The 23,874-nt window shown below is 39.1% G+C and overlaps 1 protein-coding gene across 4 annotated transcripts; it reads right to left on the bottom strand.

The window, feature by feature from the left end:
* Positions 1 to 1,672: 1,672 nt before the first annotated feature.
* LOC122057901 (ABC transporter C family member 14-like) lies at positions 1,673 to 22,155 on the bottom strand. 4 transcript variants are annotated; one of them, XM_042620262.1, is made up of 13 exons: positions 21,886 to 22,155; positions 19,289 to 21,453; positions 15,232 to 15,552; positions 14,857 to 14,943; positions 13,543 to 14,172; positions 13,235 to 13,399; positions 12,254 to 12,548; positions 11,047 to 11,261; positions 9,706 to 10,011; positions 9,372 to 9,435; positions 8,821 to 9,060; positions 2,453 to 2,569; positions 1,673 to 2,197 (listed from the first exon to the last, which is right to left on the bottom strand). In XM_042620262.1, exons 2-12 carry the CDS (start codon positions 21,395 to 21,397, stop codon positions 2,469 to 2,471), a joined length of 4,533 nt encoding a protein of 1,510 aa, XP_042476196.1. In that variant the 5' UTR covers positions 21,398 to 21,453; positions 21,886 to 22,155; the 3' UTR covers positions 1,673 to 2,197; positions 2,453 to 2,468. The 4 variants fall into 4 exon arrangements, with proteins under 4 accessions (XP_042476196.1, XP_042476193.1, XP_042476195.1 ...); XM_042620259.1 differs by having other exon boundaries at positions 1,673 to 2,201; positions 21,886 to 22,154; XM_042620261.1 differs by lacking the exon at positions 21,886 to 22,155 and adding an exon at positions 21,768 to 21,833 and having other exon boundaries at positions 1,673 to 2,201.
* Between the last annotated feature and the right edge of the window lie 1,719 nt (positions 22,156 to 23,874).

Genomic DNA, 23,874 nt, shown 5'->3' on the forward strand with positions numbered 1-23,874 from the left:
ACTCGTACTCACGTAGTTTTTATTTATTTATTTATTATTATTTTTTTTTTATAAATTGCACTGCAGGTCCTTGACATTTGGATAAATAACGTACGCGGTCCATCGTTTCATCTTTTGCACACAAGATCCCTCGCGTTAAAGGTTGTCAATTGGTTCAGTTTTGGTTTTTCGATTCGGTTCAAAGTAGAACAAGTCCCAACTTTCAAACCGGAACTGAATCAACTTAGTTTGATTTCAGTCCGGACTTCATTCTTTTATAATAGATTTTGAACCGGCTTGTATTTGGATGGACCCTATTTTAGATGTTTGAGCCAATTTTTCATATCTTGACCAAGGGAAAAAACTCTTTATTTGTTAGGATTATAATCTATCAAAATTTTTAAAAAGGAGTAGAATTAATCATTCTCATTGAATAAAACAATGAAAATATGAATTATCCGTTTGAAAAATGGCTAATTCGGTTGGTTTATCATTAATCATAAACCAAATCGAACCATGAAAAATTCCAGGTTTTTAAACCAAAACTGAATCGATATGCTTAGGTTCAATTCGTTCAATTTTAACCAGCCAGTTTTTGTTTCAATTCTAAATTGGACACCATTACTTGCGTGTGATTGTGTCCGTCGAAAAGACTAAAAAACATGTTTATTTATGTTTTAAGATTGCATGATATTAGCAGGTTTTTGGTTGTCCTATGTCTTCATCTAGAAATTGTTCATGATTTGTTCATATGGTAATTATATTGTGTGTTCTCAAAAATGTTGATTTTGTGATATAAGTGTCAGTGTACATTCATGTGTACATTGAACTAGATCAATGATAATTTTTTGAATGGACTATTGCCAATTGTTTGAGGAATAAAATTTTCATTGGTGATTTACAATTGGTCCTTGTTGTCATGAAAATCTGAAGGATAACCAGCACACAAAGAGTCAGAGAAACAGAGCAAGGGGAGGTGATTGGAATGGACTCTGATGGGGACTCTCGGATACCTAAATTAGATTTCTGGGTAAACAACTATAACAATTTGGAAATAAAAGAGTTGTAGGCTTAATGAAGAGAGTTGAACTTTACGGTACTTTTGCATATTTAGAATGGAGTGGCCTGGGGTCGCATAGTCTTGATGTCACATTGGTTATGTGGACGTTCATGTAGGCAAGATTGGTGGTATGACATGTTATTGTAGACCATAATTCACGTTGGAGAGGCTGATGGTGTGTCAAGGTACTGTTTCGTAACTAAACGGCGTGGCCCTTGTAGAAGGTTGAGTAATATCTTGATGTGCATGGCACGCCGCACGATTATGTACCTCAATAGTTTTCCTATAGCTTTAGGCCAATTGTCTTCCAGGCTTGACATGTACCTCTAGGGTTGATTTCTTGCCAATTGGTGATCACTTATTGGAGAACTGATTTTCGGTATGTCAGACCCTAAATCGAAGAGATCCTTATCATTGTAGTCAGACATTATGAGTCTTGGTATTACCAATCATTGATGACTCACTTACTATATATTGATGTATAAATTTAGAATGTTTCATTGTGAACAAAAGAGATGCTCCACAAAGAACCCACTTCTCTCAGGGAGAATGTCAAAAAAGCTTCTCTTTTTCCAGTGGATTCCTGCAACATGAGATTATATCACCATATCATCTACTTAATCATGGTCAATCTGATGACAATATGGATCTCAGTGAATTAATTTGCGATTCACAATGTAATACAGTTATCTAAGAAACAAAAATCAACTTTTCACTATTGAAGTTAAAAGATACAGACTAATCAATCCTACCCCACAGAGAATACACTTACAAAGGCAAGTCTTACATATTATTTTCTAAAGGAAATGTGGGGATCTAGTGATGGTTGCAGTAATTTGGCGTAACAGACTAATTGATGGAGTGCTAGCACAGTGGTTGTCTTCCTTCATGAAACCCTCTGACCAAGGGGTGAACCCTAAGTAGTAAGTACATCGGGCACTAGTCCTCTCATGTATATGCTAATACTGCTGATAGACCTATAACTAAGTTCAGGCTCAAGCTAGTGTGATCTGGAGTATGATCCTTGCTTTTGAACCTTCAATTGATATTAACCAGCCTCGCTTCCGTGCAATGAGCAAGTCATCATGAATAGCAGTTGTCCACGAAATGGTCCTCTAGTATTTCATTCAAAAGAATTTGACTCTGGGAATTCCATGTCTACCTGTTTTAACAAATCTATCATAATGGTTCCAACACAATAAAAGATCCTATTGTGAAAAGGCCAAAGCCCCGAAAGTAGAAATTATCAATATCAATATGAATAAATTGTGGATGATTTCTGTGATACTTCGAAAGAGAAGATTGGGGGAGGGGTGGCGTATGGAAATTCTACTGCCTGGTAGTTGAATTTGTGTTCATCAGTTATGCAATTACTAATCACTGAGATCACTGGGATGGGCACGGAACTTCTACCTTTAGCAGTCATCCTCTATAAACCAGATGAACGGTTGGCATACTCCTGAACCAATGCCCCAAACAGAGAGGGCCTCTCAAGCAAGCAAGATGGTTTGTCAAACTCTTTTGCTAGTCCTGCCCAAAACAATCAATCAAACAAACAAACAAACAAACAAACATCAAATGTTAACACAATAAAGAACCAAAATCCAATTCTAATTCTAACATATAATAAGGGAAATCAAAATCCTTTGCTTCTGGTATGGTATTAAAGTTAATATGTTTGCTTATGACCCTCAACATTGCAACAATTATTTAAGAAAATATAAGAGGATTATATGCTGGTAAAGAGGTCAACAAAATGACTAAGAAACTCCAAATATTCAAATGAAAAGGATGACACAAGTAAACAAGGCAATACAGGGAGAACAAAAAGAAACTGGCTTTACATGGGCTGGTAAAATATCCCCAAGGACCCTAGTTCTGCTACACTATGATGGGCCAATTAAAGATTAAAGGTTCAAAAGTATCCCAACCGATCCAAAATCAAATCAGCCAGAGAGAATCTACTTGAGTCCAAAAAGAGGTCAGAACAGATCAAAACTAGAACAATAAGGGAAAAGAACTTCTGAACACCTTAAATAGACTGGATAAAATATGGGCTCAGCTTTAGGCCTTCAAGCAAGCACATCTGAACAATGAAATCCCTCAAAATGAACAAGAAAAAGGAGAGAGGAGTCATTTTCATTGGGAAAACCAAGGAAGAGATAGTAACTAGCACTGGAAAGGTTTCAAATCCAAAAAAGCAACAATTAACTGCATGAATCATGGATGATGGCACTATAGTGCTGATGATGATTTGGCAAGCATCAGCGGCAGGAACAGCAAGAGTAATTTGTTTTGATAATTGAAAGAGGAGGTATCGGGCAGTAACGGACAAGCTATTTTTCGAAGTAAAAAGAGAACCCAAAGCCCTGCCGAAAAAGCAATGTAATGCATCCTTCAGAGAAGAGACATGAAAATGTTCAGGCCAAGGAGCTTAAATGTAATGTAAAAGACAATCTAGTATTGAACAAGATAGGAATAAAATCATATCCTAATAAAGGCGTGTGATTTAAATTTTAAGTGACTATAAGTTCAAAAATTGAGCCCCATCTGTTAATATCCAATAATCTCATCAACAAAGCTAAAATTTTTGCAGAAATTAATAGATCTAATTGTTAAGTTTGTCTCGAATTCTTGACCCGTTTTGAAGATTGATCCGCTCCGGCATATTTTGGTGGCGACCTGAATGAGAAGTTTTATGAGATCTGTGATAGAAGCAGATCGGCCCAAGCCCGGAGCCCATCACTGATCTCGTATGGGGGTGCTATGGTTCTACCGGATTGACCGCAACCCGATGGGTCGACCCCTGACTTGGAGTATATATAATGTACCGTTGCTTGTTGAGAAAGTCATTTTATTTTGGGGGTTTTTCGAGCTAAGGTTTCAGGGCGAGTATTCTCGCCGCTGCTTGGGTGTAATCTCTTCTGCATAGTGAAACATCTTCTTCTTCACCCAAGGACGTAGCACACCACCCTAGTGTGTGAATCTCATTAAATCTCTGTGTCGTGCGAATCTATTGTCTCTTTATTTTTTGTATTTCTTGGTGTTTGATCTAACAAACTAGTATCAGAGCTTTGGTTTACTTCGATCCATGACTTCAACGAAATACGATATTGATAGGTTTGACGGCAACATCAATTTTAGTTTATGGCAGGTTCGAATGATGGCTGCTCTCACGCAGCAAGGTTTGAAGAAAACCCTATTTGGCAAGGCGAAGAAACCTGCAACTATGTCCGATGATGATTGGAACGATTTGGATGCTAAAGCCCATTTCAGTTATTCAGTTGTGTCTTTCGAAAGATGTTCTACAGGAAGTTCTCTCAGAGAAAACGGCTGCAGAGTTATGGGTGAAGTTAGAGAATCTCAATCCCTTACCAATAGGTTGAGATTGAAGCAACAACTGTATATCCTTCATATGGGTGAAGGTACTTCTATTAAATCCCACATATCTGAGTTTGATTCTATTGTTACTGATTTGAAAATGATAGATGTTAAAATAGACGATGAAGATTTGGTTCTATTAATGTTATGTTCTCTGCCTCTATCTTATAAGCATTTTAGAGATACCATGATTTATGGTAGAGAGACAATCTCTATTGAGGATGTCAAAACGAATATGCAAAGCAAGCAGAAGATTGATGATGAGTTGACGTCTACCAATAAATCTAATGGAGCTGATTTGGTAGCTAGAGGGAGAATGAATGAAAGGGGTTCAGATGGTGACAAAAAGAAGGCTAGATCAAAATCTAAGCACAAGAATTTGACCTACAATTACTGTAAGAAAAATGGGCATATTAAATCTAAATACTATAAGCTTTTAAATAAGCAGAAAGCAGGTGGTGGTGCTCAAAATCGAGAGAAAATAGATGATTCTACAGAAACTAGTATTGTTGAAGATGAGAGTGAGTCTGATATGCTTTTGGTGACTAATGACAGTTAAATCACAGGATGAATGGATTATTGACTCTGGTTGTTCCTAACATATGTGTCCTAACCGTGAATAGTTCTCCACATATGAATCAGTTCGAGATGGAGTTGTTTTGATAGGAAATAATGCTTATTGTAAGACAATTGGAATGGAAACGATCAATATCAAGATGTATGATGGCATTGTCAGAACCTTGTTTAATGTCAGACATGTCCCTGATTTGAAGAAGAATCTCATTAGTTTAGGCACTCTTGATTCAAATGGGTGCAAGTATACAGCTGAAGGTGGAGTCATGAAGATCAGCAAGGGTGTTATCTTGTTGATGAAAGGAATCAAGGTTGGCAGTTTGTATGTGTTGCAGGGTACTACAGTCACTGGGTCTGTTGCAGCAGCTTCATCATCTATGTCTGAATCAGATGTCATAAATTTATGGCATATGAGGTTAGGCCAGTGAAAGAGGGATGACATCATTAAGTAAAAGGGACTTGTTGTGTGGTCAGAGTATAGGAGCAATGGAGTTCTATGAGCATTGTGTGTTTGGGAAGCAGAAAAGAGTCAGTTTCAGTATTATTATTCACAGGACAAAGAGAACTTTGGACTACATTCATTCAGACCTATGGGGGCCCTCCAGGGTTGCTTCAACGGGGGCTGGTGCAAGGTACTTACTTTCATTGATGATTTCTCTAGGAAGGTTTGGGTCTATTTCTTGAAGCACAAAAATGAAGTATTTGTCACTTTCAAACAGTAAAAGAATTTGTTTGAGAAGCAGACCGGGAAACAAATTAAAAGGTTGAGAACCGATAATGGCCTAGAGTTTTGTGAAGGTGACTTTAATGAGTTCTGCAAAAATGAAGGTATTGCAAGACACCATACAGTTGTTAAAACACCCCAGCAAAATGGAGTGGCAGAGCGTATGAATAGAACCTTGTTAGAGAAGGCGAGGTGTATGTTATCAAATGCAGGATTGGGTAAGGAGTTTTGGGCAGAAACAGTTAACATAGCAACCTTGTTGGTGAATCGATCCCCTTGCACAACTATTGAGTGCAAGACTCCAGAAGAAGTTTGGTCAGGTAAACTTACAGACTACTTAAATTTAAAAGTGTTTGGATGTCCTGCTTATGCACATGTAAATGAAGGGAAGTTGGAACCTAGGGCTAAGAAATGCATTTTTTTTGGGTATGGATCTGGAGTGAAAGGATACAAGTTGTGGTGTCTAGATCCAAAGTCTCCAAAATTTCTTATTAGCAGAAATTTTTTTCTTTTGATGAATCTGCTATGTTGCATCCTAGGAAAGAAACTCATGTTCATTGTGATGAAGGTCAAGAAAAATCTAGAGAGAAGGTGGAGTTTGAAATTGGTGGTTCATCTTCAAACAAAGCACAATCTACTTCAATTCAGCTGCCTACTTTTACTGAAGGAGATGATGCTCAAGAAAATAAAAAAGAAGAGCGATACAACATTGCCAATGATAGACCAAGGAGGAATATTAGACAACCACAAAAGTATGGGCATGCTGAATTTGTTGCTTATGCATTGTCTGTTGCAAATACAATTGAAAATAGTGAGCCTGCAACACATTCTGAAGCTGCTACTTCAATTGATTCTATAAAATGGTTGATTGCCATGAATGAGGAGATGGAATCTTTTTATAAAAATCAGACTTGGGAGCTTGTCAAGCCGAGAACAGCGAAGAAAATTGTTGATTGCAAATGGGTCTTCAAGAAGAAGGAATCTGCCTCAGGTGTTGAAGATGCTAGGTACAAGGCACATTTGGTTGCAAAGGGCTACAGTCAGTATAAGGAATTGATTTTAATGATGTTTTCTCACCTATTGTTAAGCATAGTTCTATTCATGTCCTACTTGCTTTAGTTGCTATGCATGATTTGGAGTTGGAGCAACTTGATGTGAAAACAGCATGTGAACTAGAAGAATAGATTTATATGCATCAACCTGAAGGGTTTGTTATTGAAGGTAAGGAGGACCATGTATGTTTGTTGAAGAAGTCCCTATATGGTTTGAAACAGTCTCCTAGATAGTGGTATAAAAGGTTTGATTCAATTATGGCTAGTTTTGGATACTCCAGGTGTCAATATGACTGTTATGTTTATTTCAGAAAGCTCTCTGATTGGTCATTCATATATTTGTTGCTTTATGTTGATGATATGTTGATTGCAACAAAAGATAGGAATGAGGTCAACAGGTTGAAGGAACAATTAAGTTCTGAATTTGAGATGAAAGATTTGGGGGCAGCAAGGAAGATCCTTGGTATGGAGATCAAGAGGGATAGAAAAGTAGGGAAGCTGTGGCTATCTCAATAGAAGTACATGGAGAACGTATTGAATCGCTTTGGCATGAAAGATGCCAAACCTATTACTACTCCTCTTGCATCTCATTTTAGACTTTCAACTGCTCTATCACCTAAGACAGATGAAGAGGTGGATTACATGTCACGTGTTCCATACTCTCGTGCAGTTGGATCCGTTATGTATGCTATGGTTTACACTTGTCCTGACATTTCACAAGCTGTCAGTGTGGTGAGCAGATATTTGACATGTCCAGGTAAAGCTTATTGGGAAGTAGTGAAGTGAATACTTAGGTACTTGAAAGGGACCTCTGGTGTTTGTTTTGAGTTTGGGAGGCATGGTGATAGTTTATCTAGTTATGTTGATTCAGATTATGCAGGTGATCTTGACAAGAGGAGGTCACTCACAGGCTATGTATTTACTCTTGGAAGAAGTACGGTTAGTTGGAAAGCTACTTTATAGGCTACAGTTGCATTATCTCCTACTGAAGCAGAGTATATGGGAATGACTGAGGCAATTAAAGAAGCTATTTGGCTTAAAGGTTTGTTGGGAGAACTCAGGATGGATCATGGGGTGACTGTTGTCCATTGTGATAGCCAGAATGCTTTTCACTTGACTAAAGATCCGATGTATCATGAGAGGACAAAGCACATTCATGTTTGGTATCATTTCATAAAAGAGATAATTGCTCAAGGTAATATTCAAGTGTTGAAGATTGGTACTGAAGACAATCCAGCTGATATGTTGACTAAGCCTTTGTGTGTTGGTAAGTTCGAGCATTGCTTGAACTTACTTGGTGTTTGCCGTGTTTGAGTTCAGCCCTTTGGAGGGCTATTGGAGAAGATGAAGATTTTAGCTATTTGTTTATTTGTTGGAGGAGAATTCAAGCCAAGGTGGAGATTTGTTAAGTTTGTCTCGAATTCTTGACCCGTTTTGAAGACTGATCCGCTCCGACATATTTTGGCGGCGACCCGAATGGGAAGTTTTTTGAGATATGTGATGGAAGCAGAGAGGTTGGGCCGATAGGCCCAAGCCCGGAGTCCATCAATGATCTCGTATGGGGGTGCTATAGTTCGACCGTGACCCAATGGGTCAACCCGCGACTTGGAGGATATATAATGCACTATTGCTTGTTGAGAAAGTCATTGTATTTTGGGGGTTCTTCGAGCTAGGGTTTCAGGGCGAGTATTCTCGCCATTTTTTTGGTGTAATCTCTCTTCTGCATAATGAAACATCTTCTTCGCCCGAGGACGTAGCACACCACCCTGGTGTGTGAACCTCGTTAAATCTCTGTGTCGTGCGGATCTATTGTTTTTTTATTTTTTGTATTTCTTGGTATTTGATCTAACACTAACTGATCTGACTTCCTATTGCACATAACTTCTCCAGAAAAGTTATTAAACCAATGTTCTAGATTAACCAGGAAAGTCACAATTTTTGACATTGACAGTATCTGTGAAATTCAACCAGTAACTTCAAATAGGAAACATTCACAATGCATTAAAGTTTGAAGGGTAGGCTATGGATAATCCAGATTGCAAAGAACATACCAGCATCTACAACCAACACTCTATCACAGTCCATGACTGTGGGTATTCTGTGAGCAATGCTTATCATTGTGCAGGCTGCAAAATCCTGTCGGATAATCTTTTGTATCACAGCATCAGTTTGTGAATCAACAGAAGCAGTTGCTTCATCCAAAAACAAAAGCTTGCTGCGCTTAAGTATTACACGCCCCAAACAAAGAAGCTGCCTTTGTCCCACACTCCAATTGTCCCCATTATCAGCCACTATAAACAGTTCATCAAACATAAGTAACTAGAAACATTGAAGGTATAAAATTATCAATCTCAACAAAGAAGCTAAAAACATTTTACATATTTATTTTGACACAAAAAGAGAGAGACAGAGAGAGATTGATTCAGATTGAAATATCTACAAGAACCAGGGGCAGGCCTAAAATAATCCTAAGAGAGGTGGGGAGGAAAGACATGCATAACCTAGGCCTTCTACCACATGACTTTGAAAAGAGCTGATTGGAGATCAAGGATCCATGTATCCTTGCTGTTGTATTGAGAGAGAGAGAGAGAGAGAGAGAGACCTGGAGCATCAAGTTTCTCAGGTTTTGCAGCCACAACTTCCTTAAGTTGGCAGCGTTCGAGGCTCTGCAAAAATTTAAAGATCCCAAAAGATCAGCCCTTAATCTAATGATACTAAATAGCCTAACAAAGATCAAAATTGAGAACTCATGAAAATATCTACCTGTCTGCTACAGGCTATACAAACAGGTTGATAAATCATTAGTTTTGAATCTTTGCTGCAAATTTTTTTTTCCCACAATTTTCTTGGCAAGTTGTGTGTTCATTTTCTTTGAGAATTGACCAAAGTTAAGTTGCAATTATGATGATTACCATCAGTCAGGAATTTGAATGTACCTTCCATATTTCTTCATCTGAATACAGTCCAACAGGGTCAACATTGCTTCGGACAGTTCCTTCAAAAAGGACAGGTTCTTGGGGAATTATTCCAAAACGGGATCTGAGATCATGAAGACCAAGTGTGCAAATGTCTACCCCATCAATAATTATTTTTCCTCCTGAAGGCTCCACCAACCTAAAGAAAGCTTGGATCAAAGTTGACTTGCCACTCCCAGTTCGACCAACAACACCAATCTTCTCTCCTCCTTGGATGCTGAGAGTGATGCCTTTCAGAACCAGAGGAGTGTTTGGTCGATATCTAACCTGTTGATAAATTTATCCATGCAACTTATATGATCAAAGAGCATCAAACATGCACCAAGGAAAAACAGAGGTTCAGCTTAGGTTTACTGCTGTATATCCAACAAATTCTATACCTTCAGTGTGTTGGCGGCATATCCAACACTGTGTCCACTTGAAAAGAGGTTTGGGGTGGGGCAAGGGTGTGATGGGGTAGAGACCATATAAGAGACATTTTTCTATCCCTAACTGCTCCTCTTGTTTAGTTGCAATTAACCTTATGCATTGTCTTAACACATAAGCCATGAAGCATCCATAGTTCATGGAAGATGGAATAAGGAACAGAGAGGTACAACTCAAAACTGTATGAGTATGACACAAGGGCAACTAACAATGCCACCCATCCATCCAATCCATAACATTCTTATCAACTTTATGGGACAGGTGAGATGAGAATGTTAGGACGGATTAATGGAATGACCAGAGAGGACGGGAATAGAAATAAATGCACCAGTGCCAACAGCTACAAGCTGGAGAGCAGTCAATTGAGTTGGTTAAGTCATATAGAAAAAAAAAAATTAGGAACAACATGATTGAAGTTGAAGGTGCTCAAATGACAAGTGAAGCCAAAAGTAAGTTCATCCGAAGCAGAAAGAAAAGACAAAAAGTGCTTGTGATTTAACTTTACGGAAAAAAGGACTTCTGTACCCATTCTCCAATTAGTTGGGATAAGGCTCAAGTAAGTTGAGTTGGATAACCAAATTTAGTCAACTATCTGGCCTCAAGGATATCCACAATCCAATGTTGGCTCTTGATATAACCATGCTAAATTCAGGTGAAGGGAAAAACCCATATTTATAACTTTTTTATTGTAACAGTATCAAGAGAAGTTCCCAGATAGAGATGAGATTGACTCTTTCATTTGGAAAAAAAAATGAAGATTATTTCTTTTAATGAAAGATAATTTACTCCAGCTTGTTGAATTGTATCCTGGACCTCAAGAAAATTATACCATAAGTTATGCAATACCAAGATACACGAGAAATTTGCATTAGGTACCTGCAAGTCCTTGAGGTCAACATTGCCCTGGGTTGGCCAGTTCGGATAAGGCAGACAACCTTCGATCCTCCATGCCGCTTCAGATGGAATGTTTGTGAACTGTTTTATTCTCTCGACAGAAACCATTCGGTTTTCCACAAAGCAACTCATATATATGGCGAAAAACAGAACACCATTGAGAGACATTCCATAGGAAAGAGATAACCCCACATAAGCTACAAAAAAAAAAAAAACAAGCAGTCAGTATCAGAATGACAAAAGATCAATATTTAAGGGCAAAGGAAACATTTCATACCATATACTTAAGAAGAAAAACTAGTTTACAGATCATTCTTGTACTTCCCTCATTATGAACACAGATACACACTCATATAGCTGAAGCCAATAATGGATTTTTAAGTGTTTTCCAAAATTTGTGATATTCCATAATTTGTGTTCTTGAGAATGGCCATACACCTTCACGGTTGGCGCTTGGTCTAAGGATATTGTCTTTTGAGAAGAAAAAAGAAGCATCTCTGCTTTTCCCCCAAGGATTTGTCTCTAGAAGCAACATAATTATTCAGGGTAGTCCCCCCCCCCCTTGTTCTACTCCTGGGTCAAGTGGTTTCCTATCAACAACAATACTTTGGAGTATACTCTTTCTACGGGTCAAGCTGCCGAATGCTGGGGATCAAGTGTCAAAGGATATATTCAAGGGAAGGAAAACATCAATCCTAACAAGAATCATGGCAATGTGGTTTAGAGAGAGAACACAAAAACATAAAATACACAAAGTGTCAACTTACTGAAATAATCAATTCCAATTCAAAATTACGTACACTAGCATAAGCATTTTGTCTCGTATCAGTCAGTCAGTTTGTTTTAACAGCTATTTGTAGTTCCATAATTCTATATAAACAATAATCCTCATCATGGTGAGATTTTCCACCTCACCTGCATTTGTATCGAAAAAATTTGAACATGAATATGCCGGAGTAGCAGGTATGTTCCAAATGATTTAATCTAATCAACTAAGAGAGAATGTTTTAAGTAATATGACATGCACAATCAGCACAGTGAAAAATAAATAAATAAATAGAAGCTGAAGACAGGATACTAGGTAAAGAAGCATACTAGAACATGTAAACCCCTTTCAAGTGAGTACAGTTTTAAAACTATAGATTTCACATGGAAATGCAAATATGAAGATATGTTGGGTAGCAGCTACCTGGATTGATAATACTGCTAGGCAAAAAGACCATAAATATCGCAGAAACGCACAGAATGATACTGCCAATCAATTCTAAGCGGAAGCCCAACCATTCATTTGATCCATTATTGTGGAAGTCCAAACGCAAATTCCTATTGACCCTGTCAATATTCTCCTGAATAAATCTTCCCTGCTTTCTGAAGCACCGAACCGTCATAACCCCAGCAATGCTTTCAGAGAAATGATGAATAACAGGTGCTTTGGTGATTGAATCAAGGCGGGTCAACTCACGAGATGTTGCAAGGAAGTAACCCTACAACTCAAACAGTGAAGGAGTAGATAAAAGTGTGAACCTGAATTGGCTACTCATTTACAACTTAGTCTGCCAAGTAGACTGTAAGATGGTCAAAGTGCCATTTCTTTATTCAATGCTGCTTGGGATGACTATTCCCACTAGGCAATTCAACACTGGAGTTATCCTCAGAAAGACTGAACTGATTGAATGCCCTACCATTTTGAAACATTCAAGGGCTTGGTAAATCAGTCGGGAACACCTAAGAGTGGAAGAGTACTTCCAGCTGGATCCATCCAATGTGTTCCCATCCCATGCATGAGTGCAATGTGTACCGTGATGGGCAAATTGTACAAAGCATAAACCTCTCAAGTCATATAATGTGCCAAAGGTGTTCCTCACTGATTGGGAAAAATTGCAATCCCATGCATGAGAGCTATCCATACCATGATGATTAGGTGGCGGTTGCAATTTTTGAAAAAAATGAAGTACATAATGTGCCAAAGGCATCTTCTGCACATCAATGCTGAAGCTGCCACCATGTCAGCACCTGGAGAATACTTCAACAGCATTGATCTGCAGTGAATATGCCAGTAGTGCATTCACCTTGGAGAGCCAAGGTAACCATATTTTCTTTGATAAACCAACGGTTGGTAAGAGTTATGTGATACCAAGAGGTCCAAGACTAGAGGAAAAGATGTTCATACCCTGTACCAGATATTCAGCCAACCCAACGGGATGATGAGGAATATTGTTGGCCAAGCAAACTGGCATGTAATAAAGATGATGCTGAAAACTGTAATGTACATTGCAATTGTCATGCTTAAAAAGAAGGGGAGGAAAAGATCAACGTTGGTCTGATCTGTTGATGCCTGCAGAAGGATTTAGAACAGAGAACTTATGTCAGTTGAAATGGAAATGGCTAAGGCCGTATGATAAGGGAATAAATGCGCTGAAGTGAGTAGTAAAAAAACGCGGACCCTTATACATAAAGATTGGAGGTAAAAAATCTCACCCGACTCAGAATTCTTCCTGAAGGAGTGGTATCAAAGAAAGATATTGGAGCATGTAAGAGACTATGAAGAATCTGCTTGAAGAAAATTTGAGCAGTCTTGAGTCCCACATATGCGACAAGGAAGGATCTGATCACCACCAAAACAATTGAAACTGCTGCTATCGCTGCATAGACTTCAAGAAACAGAGAGGGTTTGAATGAAGCGGCATTATCTTCTGAAGTCTCCAATGCCAGCCAATAGTCACCTGACATTAGAGATGCCTGCCATACCACAGACATTAATAGTACAGCAGCAGCTCCCCACCACCCAAATGCCTCAGTGAAATAAAGCTTGTACACTCGCAAGCTAACTTGGCCGGTTTCTCTCTCCTCGTCTTTAATGAGCTTTGAGGTTCCCTTCTCAGACTTGGGCTGCTCAACAGAACCATTTACACCATTGGATTCTCCATGGTTTGGAGAAGCTTGAGGAGATTTCGAAGTTTGTTGGGAGTTTTCACTAGGTCCATTTGCACTCATTTCTACAAGTTCCATGGATGTTTCATGGGCAGTGACAAGGGCTTCAAAATCCGTACCAGATTCCAAAATCTCATTGTACCTCCCAGATTGTACAATCTTTCCATCTCGCATGACCTGGTTGGTAACACATATATTACAATCAGAATATATAAACATGAATAAAGATTTCAGCCAACTTCCTCAGAAATTTTGAGCTTTGACAAAGTTATTAGATAAGCAGATGACTAATCACACCATTAAAAGAAAAGAGAAAAATTGTGTTGGAAAATATAATTGTCGAATTAGGCAATGCAGGACTCGACAATGGACCAAGAATTCTCAACATAAGTGTTTAAAAACAGCAGCAGTTGGCAGCATAAACCACAAGAGTAACTTCATTAATAACAAACCCATGAGGATTACTAAATTGTGGAACTCATATCCACAAAAAATACATGCTATGGGTCCTCCAACAGTACCTTGAGAGTTATCTAAGATGGTACTATAATCATGGTCGTGCTTGATCAGCACCTGATATGAATTAATTTAATTTTAACTCCCCATAATCTCAGTATGCATAATGTTAAAAGTGGTCCATCTCGAATCATACTGATTTTTCAAACAGAAAGTATAAATGAGGTCATTTGATCTTTGTACAAAATGAATCATTTCTACCCCTAATTTATATAATGGTATAAAAGTATCAGGCCCATTCTCTTGAAGACCATTTAAACTCTGAAGCTGCGGCAACCAAAAAGAAAACCCATCTCACTGTCAGTTTCAATTGAGCATAAAGACTAGAAACCATATCAAACTTACCAGAATTAGATTAGCATTGTGCAAGAAGTCAACTTGGTGGGTTACAAGCAAGATGGTCTTATCTTTAAGGGTTCCTCTCACACATTCCTGCAACATGAAACATTATCGCGATAATTAAGAATTAAAAAGAGAGTTCGACTAATTTTTGAAGAGGACTAAACATCTGTAGCTTCAGTGTGGATGCTAGCTAGGTATGGCAATTGGGCTGGCTACGGTTGCTACTTCTACTCAACTCACAGTAACCTGGAAGCCAACTTCACAGAAAAAAAATCTAACAGTAGCCTCTGTAATGATGTGTTGGCTGGGAAATAAAAATATGAACATTGTAACATTGCTGAAATAAATCCAAGTGAAGAAGTAAAAAATGTCAATCACCTTGAAAATTTCTGAGCCAGTCTGGGCATCAACTGCACTGAAGACATCATCAAGAAGGTATATATCACAGTCCTGATAAACAGCTCTGGCAAGTTGAATACGCTGCTTCTGCCCACCACTAAGGTTAATACCACGCTCTCCAATCTCAGTCTGGTCACCAAACTCCATCATTTCCAAGTCTTTCTCCAAGGAACAAACCCTGATTGTTTCCCTGTATCTTTCTAAGTTCATTGGTAAACCAAAAAGGATATTGTCTTGAATTGTTCCATTCTGGATCCAGGAAGTCTGTGCTACATAAGCAGTGGTTCCACAAACTCTCACCTGTTGAAGCAAGGACACAGTAAGGAAACATTATTGGGATTTGGGAGAATCTGCAAGTAAAGCACAAAGTATTCTCTATATTGACACCCTAGCATGCAACCCATGTATCTCATGGCATCTCTGCTTAAAATGTGTTTATTTTAGAAACCTCACTGCCTTTGCTCACAGAAACAGGCCGTCCAGCTGAGAGTGTTCAAATGGGTCAGACTCACCCAAGCCCAACTCAATCACTGATGGGCTTCCATGTAGAACAAAGATGAGCCCAACAGTCCAAGACTAATAATGGGCAAGGTCATTAACCTTGGTTCAGGCTAATAAAAATGTTACATGCAGGCCCAACCCATTTTACAGTTTGGAACTAACTCTTAGGGCCAAACATGACCCAAGGCTCCAAGCAAGCTGAGACTTTATCAATCAGGCTATTAGTTTCTGCACTCTTATTGCCATGACATTAGGGGAAAGATTATAACCCCCGACCTTATCCTCAAAGGCAGAATGGGTTGCCACATCCTAACCCTATCACAATCTTAGCTTTGATACTATTTGTTGGAGATTTGGATAGAACTTATCTTTAAAAGCTAGGGCTGCATTTGGTAGCCAATCTGTTCCAGAAACAACATTTTTGTGTTAAAATCAAAATTTTCTATTTTTGTGTCAAAATTCCGTTTTGGGATGAAACTCATCAATGTTGCAACATTTCTTCGTTCCTAGTATTTTTTTTTATCTAACTCGTTTCGAAAAAAGGGAAAAATGAACTATGAACACTGATATACCATATAATAACCTCACCAATAAATGTAGGACACTTGGCCTTCAACCACATACTAAGAGGCTCCTCACAACTCAAGGAACTTAACTATAAGGGTAAATAAGGTATTTCATGCTATATTCATGCACCCTATAAAAGAGGAAAGGAGGTCAGTTTGTCACTCTCTCTCCACTACTCCAATAAATTATTGGTTAACTGAAACTGACTTAGGCAACAAATCGTCTTGGTCGGAGCACCCCTCCGGCCTCCTTTTTTGCAGGCTTTTCTTCAGGGGTCGATGGTCGGATTTCTGCATCAACAAACACCAAACAGAAGATTCTATTTTTTTGTTCCCGTAAAACGAAAAAACACTGAAAACATTTATTCGGATGACTACCAAACACAGCCTAGGTGGTAAGATGTTTAAGTACCCATAAATCTCTACGTCAGGCTATCCACACTGTGAAATTATTATTTTCACCTTCCCCATGAAACACCGACACTTATTGGTGGAACTGAATGGTTCAAACCATCCCATCCCTCAAACCCTACAGGCCATCCAATGTAATAGATAAGGAGCATAAATTGAGGGCTGTGCTGGTGAGATTTGATTCAAAAAGAGATCCAATTCTCCACAAGCTTGTAGAAAGAAAAGTCCAAGTTGAGTGGCTAACCCTCAACATCATAGGAACAACTGGAAGTGCATCCATCCAAAATCTATTTATATCCACTGTCTGTTTCCTCTTGGCATTACTCCATTAATCCCTTGGTCATACATACTTCATAAAACACAAAGTTGGTTGCCGAGTAATTAATATTGAAACCTAATAAATTAATGCCTCCTCCAGTCCTCCCCCAACATTCAAAGGGAGAATTACATGTCATGTAGCATGGCACGGGTGATCCACGCTATCTTGTCAGGTAAGAGATGTCAATAAAAGAGAGAAACCCAAGTGCCCAACTGTAAACCCAACCACTCCAAAGGAAGGCGGGGCAACGCTTGGCTCGTGCCATAAATATGGGCACCCTGCCTTGCGTTAAGCCGCCATTTTCAGTGTCGTCGTTGTGAATCTATAATGTTTGCGGCTGTGGCACAATTGACAATAAATACAATATGGGAGAAAGATTCACATGTTTTCTGATGGTATATCTAAATAAATATATATATATATATATGCGACAAGAAACACAAATATTCAATGAGAGTATGAGAATGAAGCTTCCCATAAAATGCAAGGAAAAAAATTTCCCACAAGCCTTGGCAATGTATCATCGTCCTCTCGCATGGATTATTATTTTTTTATTTTTCTTTCATATTTTGATCATGTAAATCTTATGTGTTATATTATTTCTTGCATCGCCATTGGTATGGTATCATAGATTCCTTTTCATTGGATCTATTACTCGTACAATCACATAGTCATACATGTGAATATACAATACTTATTCTTTTTACTTCTAAATATATCTTTTTCTCACTTTTATAATGACAAAAAGTGGGATAGATGACTCATCCGTGAGTTACCTAGATGGTTAGGATGAAATAGGGATCATGACCGACCCCTTGATTAACAAAAATAAAACAATTGAAATAGATATTGATTGCTCACATGTAGGATGAAAAATGTCCCATCCCATTTTATGGTGAGGAAGAAATCTCTCATGCCAAACCAATTAGATTATAAGAAACGATTTCATCCACAAAAGGCAGTGTGTCACCTCTCGGATCCCAACCATGTGTAATCCATATTAACATCTATCTCCTCCTCAAGCATGTAAACCCCTTGTCGACTGAGAGATTCTTCCTCGCAGGCGCGAGAGATTCTCCCTGTCGAGAACACATGTGAATATGCCACAAGGAGAATACGGGCCCACTAGTACGATCACGGGTCTTTTCTCCCTGGACAAAATCATCTCAAATCTCAAATCTCAAATCTCAAATCTCAAATCTCAAATCTAAAATCTAAACGTTTAAGTGGGTCCCAGAAGCGATTTCCTTCTTCTCTCCGACAGTAGCGTACTCTAAGGAGGATCACACATTCACACGCTTGATTGTCGAGGAATTCCAGCCGTACAGTAATCAGTGTCAAAAGAACCGATAGGTCTGACCGGATTCAATCATTTAAAGCTTGAAACCGGGCTAATCGATAAATAGATAGTTCGGAGCTAAACCTCGATTGTAACCCGATGGACATCCAATCAGAATCAACCAGCACCAATAATCGGCCAGGACTGACCATTTACAGCCTGATCAAGTTGTTTATGGTTTGTTTATAGCATAACTAGCCCAATTACCTTGTTCAAAACCAATTATTTCCCGATTAACTTGATCTTGATTATGAACCTCTAACCAAGTAGCTAAATATAAATGTGTTCACGCCTATCTTATGAGGCCAATTAACTACCATTGACACCTCCCCTTGTACTATATCAGTATGCTAAAGGATGATGTTACTTCCCGGGAGAACGTTGCTCGGCGACAAAAACCAACACCTCAAAATTAAAATTAATAGGTCATGATTTGAACTCTTCTTGGGCCTAATATTTAAATAAATAAATAAATGATGCTACATGCCTATAAAGATCGTTGATGAGGATCGAAGCTATCGAACTCCTCTCTACTGGACCACCCAACAAAAGACCCAAGCATGCACCCAAGGTCTTCCTCACCATCAGATGACTCCTTGGGGGCCAGTAATTGGAGACAGATCTTCAAGATCCTCTTGCCAAGTTGATACAGTTCAATGTGTTAGTTGGGCCAAAGCCTACATTCTCTGCAATAAGTAGTGTGGTGAGGTGCGGTGACGATTGAGAGTATCTGAACACGTGTCTCAAGAAACTCTCAACCACCCGATGCTCACTGCACCAATGCAACGGTTTGGACCAAGCTTCATTTTGATATAGTTGTCTCATAGGTCCAGTGCATGCGCGTAGAGAAAAGATTCGGTAAAACTCCAGGTGATCAGAAAATTAAGAATGAAAACGTACCGTTCCCGAGATTTTGCGCATCTCGCCGAGAATTGCGGCAAGTAGGGAAGACTTTCCCGATCCAACGGTCCCAACAATGGCGGCAAGTTCACCCTTTTTTATCAACAAATTCAAATCTCGTACCAACGCTTCGTTGCCCTCATCGTCCCACGCGAATGCCCCATTCTTCAACTCGATGGCGACGGCGCCGCTGCAACTTTCTACCCTGTCCACGGCTCCGTCCACTAGTTCCCGACTCGTCATGAAAGAATCTAATCTCCCGAGAGAGATCATCGCCTGGGATAGATTGATTAGAGACTGAGGGAACGTTCTGATTGGTTCCTGCAAGATCCTGATAAATGTGGTTAGCGTGAACACCTTCCCTGCGTCGAGCGGAACCCTAAAAAAGATTGCAGCTCCGAACGTAAGCGACGAGACCACCACGGGGGTGCTCCACATGACCACAAAGTTTCCATACAGGGAGTACATGAATTTGGTCAGCCACCCAAACTCTGCTTCACGAAAAGCTTGGATCCTCTTATTGAAGTGCTCCTCCCAAGCTTGGAACTTGATCACTCTCATAAAATTCAGCATTTCGTTCGTCGCCTTCAACCTGGAATCACGATTCTTCATCACATTGAACTGGAAACGGTTGTTCCGTTTGGTTCCAAACAAGGTGAACACCAGAACCGAAAGGAGAGCTACAAATGCTACAATTACGGATACGCCCATGTAACCGAAGAGGAGGGCGAAGGCGGCAAGCACTTGGATAGGCGTGAGCCATAGACTGTGGAGCTGCATCATCATATCGGAGAGTTGTTGGGTGTCGACGGCCATGTAATTCACGATCTGCCCGACTCCATGCTCTTGCCTGGCCGAGCAAGATAGTCTCAGACCCTTCTTGTACAGAGACGTGATAAGTGAGGATCGAATAAGCATTCCAATCCTCTGAGAGTTGAAATTATGCTGGTGATTGGCAAGCACTTCGACGAATTTCGCAAGGAGAAGGGTTGTTATCAGATAGTATCCCTCGTAAGGGGAGCTTCGCTTCCCTGAAGTGAAATCGACAAACTTTTGGATCAGAGTTGGACCAACATACATGACGGAGAGACGAACGACCGCCAGGAAAGCAGTGAAGAGGAGATCCGGCCAGAAGCAGCGGAGCAATGCAGTTCGAACTGGGTGTTTACATCGGTCGGCTGGTTTGGGCCAATTCGATTCGAAGAGCTCCGACATTCTCTGGGCCCTATGTTGAGGGGCAAGCGATGGCACATCGTCAATCTTCAAAGGGGATTTGTAACCTTTACTCAACAAAGGATTCATCCAAAGCCATGTCGCTCTAGAAAGCGAAGAAGCTGAAGCGTAGAGGCTAACATTCGGTTCGCTCAACGAAGGTTCTCCCAATTTCTCATCCGTCTCCAACTCAGAATCCGTTTCCCCCGTCGTCGTAATCCCTGTTGATCCTCTAATGGCGACAACTAGAAGAAAAGCGGATACAGGGATATTGACAATGAAGAACACATCGTCCGTTCTTAACTCGGATTCCTGTTTCCATAGGCCGGAGCTCAGCCGAATGATAGCTGAAACAGAGAACAAGCAGACAATGGCGAAGTTCGCAACCCAGTAAACTCGAAGGGTCATTGGATGAGAAGCGGCCAGAAATTTCTTCTCGTGAGCTACTAAAATCGCAATCGTTAGCTGTGTCGCGGCTTGGATTACCAGAAAAACAGCTTCCGGTGTCTTCCATGACGATTCGGTGCTTCTAACGAGAGCGATAATGCAAAGCACAGTGTAAGCGATTGCTAACAGCACCGTTAGAATCAGGGACAGCCTGAACCAGAAAGTAGTTCTGAGATTACTTCTCTTCCGTCCAAGAAGGGGTATCTCATTGGAAGAATCGGAATGCCCACGAGAACGGACCCTCGAACAAAGCTTCTGGACAGCAAAGGCGAAGAGGACGAGCAAGAAAAGAAGATCGACCCCGGATACCAGCTTCCGTTGAGGACATGGAGATAGGAAGATGAATCTTAACCATTCAGCTGGGGATTGAATAGCAGAGCCTGTACAGTTAAGAGACGTAATCCAAGAATCATCCACCATGTCTGCAATCAACATTTTCATCTCAGCCATGGAAAGATCCCTCCTTTATGGTTGACTTCCCCTCACCTACCTTTCCTCCTAATAAGCTGAAATCGAAGACGAAACCAACGTTAGTGAGACTAGTTCTGTTCATCTCCACGGGAAAAATAATTGAAATCTTTCTTGTTGTTATTATAATAAATAGAAAACGACGAAGATTGACAAGTGATAACAGATTTGGTTCTTTAAATTAGAATCAGAATAAAAAATAGGATTAGAAGATGTGGCCATCGCTGTGAGGAAGAAGAAAAAGAAGAAGATTTTTTTTTTTTTTTTTTTTTTTTTCTGAATAAAAAAGCCAAATGACCAAACATGAAGCGAAGGCAAAATCAAAGCCGGAGAGACATCAAAGAACACTAACCTGAGCTAAACCAGAAGAGAAGAAGAAAAACTGGATGAAGGAAGGAAGGAAGTCTTTCAGCTAAGAACTAAAGTTTAAGTTTGTAGCAGAGAAAAGAAATTTATTAAATGTGAGTTACCTGTAGAGCTCTGAGGGCTTTCGGGTTTTTCTTTTCTTGGTACACGAGACCTTGAGGACGAAAGAGGCGAACTGTCAACAGAGACGTGGAAGAAAGGCAGCCGCCACTCCTGCCTACCCCTACCAGGGCGGTGAGGAGGTGTGTGAGCCTGAGAGGTCTGAGACTCAGAGGTGTGTCTGTGATCTGACTTTGACTGCAATTTCCATATTTTAATTCTAATTTTTGCTGGGAGGAGTTCTCTCTCACTTCTCTGTCCTGACATGGATTTAGTTCTCGGTTTCGTAACCGATTGGATCGATATCGACAGGATCTTTGAGGATAGGTGATTATGGATCACTTTTGTACCTTGTATTTCAAAAAAAATATATGTTTTATTGTTTTATTTTGATCAAGGATTGGAGATCAATTTCAATCTATATTAATACGATATAGACGATACCACTAATACAATATCGATACTTAAAATCATGATTTTGATGCATGGTCATGCATCATCGCCACGAGGCCAATGGGAGCGTAATTGTTCATGAAATCCCGATTGGGATTGATATTTTCATATTTCATTGGGGGGTGGAGGGATCATATTCTTTTATCTAGGTTATACATTTATATAAAGTGTATGATTTTTTATTAATTTGATTAAAACTTTGAATAAGAGTACGAGTAAATTTTGTTCTCAATTTTATACTAAAATTCAAGCATTTGATGTATGTAGGATTGTAGGGTCCTATATCATGTGGACTAAATGTGTCCGTGTAAGCTTAAGTGTATCTCGACTAATCCTTGAGGCGTAGCAATCCACCGCCACGGTCTCCACGATCATGTGGACTTGCTTATGTATTACCAAGTGACAAATAATGAAACATTACACTATACAAAACATAGTGATGCTTAAAAGGATCTTCCTTCAAATAAACTCTAATGTTAGCATGAGATATATATACACTAAATGAAGATGAAGTTTAGGGATTTTTCTATTGATAGTTTGTCACCCCCTAAAGTGTGAATATATTTATAACCTTACTTTCTTTCCTCATTATTTTATTTCCAAAAGTTATTTAATGCATGGTTAGACGAGGGGTTTTAAAAAAAGTTGAAAATCAAACAATGCAACATTTACTGCGGTTCTCACGTGAAATGATATAATTTGTTCACATTAGAAAAAAAACATCAAATACTTTTATGAAAAAAATAAGAGAAAATTAGATGCAAGTGTCAAATTTTAAATACACTGATAGAACCGTCCTTTAAATACTATCATAAGTTTAGGAGGAAGTTTTTCTTCACCTATAGTAAAATTCACACGCAAATTTAAGGTCACCATTATTCCCTTGTACATTGAAGATTCGAAATATTACGTAACACTTATCCAAGCTCAATGATGTCTATTGGTCCTCCTTCAAAATGGCTTGAAAGAAAATTTGAGTTATAAAGTCTATGTTTTTTCCGATGTTGAAAAGAAGAATAACATTTTATATTCTTAGGTGATAAATGGTCGATTAAATAACCACGCGTTTCTCAATCAACAAAGTATGAATTCCAATTATTCAAATCAACGAAGCCCTTATTTTATTGATATGACCATGCATTATGATATAAGGAGATTCATATTTCATGCTAATAGGGTTTGAGTTCAATTCTTCTGCACGCATATACATATTAGATGATGTACTTGTCCCTTTTGTTTCCATAAATACCCATTTGCACCCTTTGAATGGCAATAGGTGGAAGTGGAACAAGTGTTGACACCTAACATATACGTGTGTGAATGTACATACAGAGGAACTCAACTCATAGTGTATAAAGAAAAAAAAATTATAAATAAAATAAATAATGATTAGATTAAGGGACACCAATAGAATGGGGACTTCCCCACACCCTCTCACATAACTAACATTCTCTCTTTTGTTAGTATTTTTTTTCTCCGTTCTTTAATACTGTGGCCCCGTCATTGATAAAATTTATTCTCACATGCTGATTAATATTGCA

This window comes from Macadamia integrifolia, chromosome 12 (genome assembly GCF_013358625.1).
Source record: "Macadamia integrifolia cultivar HAES 741 chromosome 12, SCU_Mint_v3, whole genome shotgun sequence".
NCBI classification, from domain to species: Eukaryota; Viridiplantae; Streptophyta; class Magnoliopsida; order Proteales; family Proteaceae; genus Macadamia; species Macadamia integrifolia.